This window comes from Sinocyclocheilus grahami, unplaced genomic scaffold, assembly GCF_001515645.1.
Source record: "Sinocyclocheilus grahami isolate Dianchi unplaced genomic scaffold, SAMN03320097.WGS_v1.1 scaffold2685.1, whole genome shotgun sequence".
NCBI lineage: Eukaryota > Metazoa > Chordata > Actinopteri > Cypriniformes > Cyprinidae > Sinocyclocheilus > Sinocyclocheilus grahami.
In genome coordinates, this window is record NW_015507863.1 from 63,925 (window position 1) to 68,520 (window position 4,596).

The window sequence follows — 4,596 nt, forward strand, 5'->3', positions numbered from 1 at the left end:
AAAAAAAAAATCAATGTCAGATGACTCAAGATTATAATAAATGAAGATGTTTCACTACAGCGTTTAATTCAAATACACCACAAATATTCAAGGAGACATTTTTCATGTTTGGACTGGGAACTAACATATTAGAATAGCATATTTAGTCACATCCATATTTAAAAAAATAGATCTGTGTGAGTTAGAGTTAAAGGGTGTGTTCGACTTTTGACTGCCTGCCAGATTGTGATGCCCTATAGTTAGGCTGCTACCTTTTTGCTTAACACGTCTCCCTCCTGTACGGAGCTCGCGCAGTGTTCAGCAACATGTGTATTGCAGACACAGTAGTTTCGATTCAATATAGCTATGTCCAATAACATTTGAACACTTCAATCTTACATGTAGCATGCAGCCTTTTCAGTGCAGCTCTGAGAGAGAAAATTCCAAGTCCTGGAAGTCATGCAACACTTCTGTAAGTCATGCTGTAATGTTTGAAAACCCTTGAAAGAGACTTTGGTAATTCCCGTAAACACGTGACCTTTTACACGCAACTGAGCTGGGCAACACTGAACTCTGAGCACTGAGAGTCGTCTCTAGCAACACGGAAGATTGAGAACAGACGCTGTTAAACATGTCTGAAACCATGAAGAAATTCACTCCACGCGACAAAGGTATTAAACTGGTGTCAAAACCAAACGATTTCGGTAAGTGCGCGCGCTTACTAACCTATTTAATAAATAATCGACAATTAACCAAACACACGAATGCTAAATATATCATGCGTTATCATTTATATTATGCGCCGTTGTTTGTTATTATATATAGAAACAGTTATATATGCAGTTATATATATATATGCCACTGTTTGCCTATGGTTTGTCTGGTTGGGATCTGAACCACACTGATACTCAGAAATAGGCTACTATATTGTTTTGATTGACTGCACTGACTTGATCTGAATAATGACAGGTGTCTTTTTAGAGCTGCTTTACAGCAGAATTTGTTATTTGATGAAATGGCAACATTGAATCTGTTAATATCTTGTGTATCATATGAAACCGCTTTGAAGCTTATGCTGTCTAGCATCATATATTTGTCCGTAAACTGAAACCAAATGCATCCTCGCTAGTCTGTAGGTCAGTTTGACTCTATTTGTGTAAAGCTGCTTTGAAGCTCTATTTAGAATAAACACTTGACAATAGAAATAGACGAACGAGAACGAAATTACGTAATTTAAATAAACTACGGAGTTGGTAAACGCGTCTTCTAAATGAATAAGTACAAAGGTCAATTAAAAAAAAAGAATGTATTTATTTATGTATTTATTACGACGACAGTTGTAGTTACAGTTTTCTGTTTTTAATAATAATGTTTTAATAAGGCACATTCATCCAACAGGCTTCTGTGGACTGAAAAGAACTGAAAGGACTGGATTCTTCAATAAAAAATGAAACGAAAATATAAAATAGCACTCTCTAGCCTGTATTGTGCATACTCCAACATGACAAATACAGCACATTTTAGTGGAATTTACAAAACCTTGTCCCTTTCAGATAAATATGATGATGAGCCGGATGTTTTAAGAGCGGTGTTGTCCTGCGGTCACATCACAGATCCAGAGACACTGACTAATTGTTGTCAAACTCAGCTGGACCGTGTAAGTGAATCTGTGCACATTTCACTATAGTTTTGTATCATTGTACTTAAACCTAATCAACCCAAATTAGTTTAACGAATTTCGACTTTATTCCAGCGGTTGGGTTGTTTTGGAGTCAAAACAACCCAATAGCTGGGTTTGTCCCTTTTTAACCCAGCATTTTTTAGAGCGTATACGAGATTCAACTTGAAGTCAATTCAATATAATTTGAATAATAAGTTAAAATTGTACAGCCAATCTGATTCAGCAACAGACCCCCCCAAATTCTAATGTCTAATAATGATCTCTGATGTTTAATTTCAGGGACAGACTGAATTCAAATGCCCAGTGTGTGAGGAAACATGGCCATATGATGAAGTGCGAAAACTGGCAAAACTTACACTTGATGAGAAATCCAGTTTTGAAGAAAAGCTTGGGACGAATACTGTTAAGAATTTAGTTGACTTCAGGGTTGTAAGTACATTTTTGCCTTGCAGAAGTAATAAACATTAATAAGGGAGTTGATGGGTCAAGTCTGACCTTGCACCTCTGTCTTTTCTCTTTCCACATTCAGTGTCCTGGTTGTAGCACCTTTGTTGAAAGGTTGGATGTTTCCAATCTCTGCGTGGAGTGCCCAGTGTGCACAGAAAAGACTGGAGATTCATATGATTTTTGCTGGAATTGTTTAGGAGAGTGGAAAGGGTCTCACAATCGTGCTGATCGATGTGGTAACGTGGGATGTACCATTGACAAGAAACTGCTGAAAGATTGTCCAATGATCTCTTTAACATACTTTAAAAATGAAGTGCAGTGCCCCAAAATCCGTGCATGCACATCTTGTGGTGTGCTGATTGAACACACTAATGATGGATGTAATAACATGGAATGCCCTGAATGTGACGATGAGTTTTGCTTTATTTGTTTAAATCCTGGCCATGACTATGATGAAGATCAGCCATGCAAACTGGCACCGAGGCAACTAGATTCTGAATCACAGCAGTAACTGCACTGGAAAAAAATGTCTTCCATTATTTTAAATAATGCATTTTAGATTTTATTATTTTTGTAATCATTTTATTTATTTCAAAAGTATGTGGTATATTAATATGTTTGCAAATAAATTTAAATAGATTGCATATATTATTTCAAGACTTTACATTGTCACACTGGTGGTCCTTGAGGTAAATCAGTCAGTCTTTTTCTTCATAATTATGTCCTTAATCTCCAGTGCTCTGGAGTAACTGAAGTTCGTCATCAAGAGACTCATGATGTCACCTGCTGGACAACTGCAGAATTACAACTAAAATAATCACACGTTTTATATTTTTTTGCTATTCTTTAATATAATTGGTTTGCTTATTCATTTATGCATTCAGTCATAAATCTGTTCAAATATACACTGAAAACGAATGCATAAAAATAAGTATTTGAGCAATTAAGAGCAATGCATTACAATCATGATTGGGTGAGCATGTAGCTGGTACAAGTGAAGGAATGCTTAGTGTAGAGAAGCATATGAATGAAATGTCATGTCATGAAATTCAAGATTACGTTACCAAAGCAATACATGTAAAAGTAATGTGGGTTCATGCTTTACACCTGCAGAAATTCAAACAGTAGACTAATGACCAGATGTTTAAAATGTGTTATTTAAATGTAGACTGTTCTACTAGGACAGCTGCACGACTAAATCATAAAGATATAATATAAAATAACCATAGATTTTATGGACGTAATGTTAAAAAACCCCAGGGCAGGCGTAACGTATGTGCAACTTCTCCATTGCACACTTTTGGAAGGGCTATTTCAAGAAATGTAGCAATTGTGAAAAATGCAACAAGGTTGAATATTAAAGCAAACGTATACATTTACGTTTACACCTAAATTGAATAATAATGTAATATTCTATTATAAATGACATGCATTGATCTAATCAGACACATGTATTGAATCCTCATCCATATCTCTCCACGCAGAAGACTACGGTAAGTGTCAGGCTCCTCCTCAGAGAACATTGATGTGGAAACACTTCACTTGCTGGAAAAGCCTCAAGTAAAAGACAACAGGGAAGTCTGAGAAGCTGACGTTGTTTAAAATGTCTGAAGACGCGAAGAAATTCTCTTCATTCGACAAAGGTATCAATTTGGTGTCAAAACCAAGCGATCTCGGTAAGTTTGTGTCTTCCTGTTACAGCGTCACAATAAAGACGCTAGGTATCTGATCCTATAAATATAGTAAGAAGGGGCAAGATGTCCCCACCTTCCTTAACGTTTCTCTTTACCAAAGATGAGCAAATCTAATCTCCGCACTTTTGATGAATGCTATGCGATTTAGAACTTTGTCATTTCATCTGAATGTCCAACGTGATCTCATGATAATTTGTATGTATTTTACGTAAAATGTGGTTCTATAAAACGTGCATTTACTTGCGTTTTTACAGGCACTAAAACGTACACTACTGACGTATTTTCAGCATCTAAACGTACAAAACTGAAGTATTGCCGGTGTTCTGGCGAATTCAGTTCCCCTGTGTCCCCCTCACAGCGCCTGCGCAACTTCGCAGTGTTGCCAAGTCCGCGGTTTTCCAGCGGTAGTTTTTAGCAGCAATTGGGCGTTTCTTTTTTAAATATCCTGGCAACCCTGAAACTTCAGTACTAAAATCATGACTTCATGATTTCGCCCCGGCTAAGCAAGTCAGCTTATGGTGGGTTTGCTGTCTTTCTGCAAGCAACATTCATTTCAGCATGTTATTTAGATCATTTGTAATTAAATAGGTATTCATGTACATGACGTCCTGTTCAATCGCTACATAGAGTCAGATTTCCTGCTAATTCTAACTGTTTCCTGTTTTATGAAGTGTAACACCATACATTACAATTAGACAGTTAAAGTCCTTCGTCAGGGGCATTCTTTTGTTCAGACACACATTTCCATTGTATTGTTATTGTTGTTGTTAGTGTGTGTGTGTGTTTCTGTTAAAC

The 4,596-nt window shown here is 36.7% G+C and overlaps 1 protein-coding gene across 1 annotated transcript; it reads left to right on the top strand.

Annotated features, from left to right (window-relative positions):
* The first annotated feature begins 422 nt into the window (after positions 1–422).
* Positions 423–2,630, top strand: LOC107575515 (E3 ubiquitin-protein ligase RNF19B-like). Its single transcript, XM_016261879.1, has 4 exons — positions 423–683; positions 1,533–1,636; positions 1,940–2,089; positions 2,190–2,630. The coding sequence occupies exons 1-4, from the start codon at positions 611–613 to the stop codon at positions 2,616–2,618; spliced, it is 756 nt and encodes a 251-aa protein (XP_016117365.1). The 5' UTR covers positions 423–610; the 3' UTR covers positions 2,619–2,630.
* Positions 2,631–4,596: the final 1,966 nt, after the last annotated feature.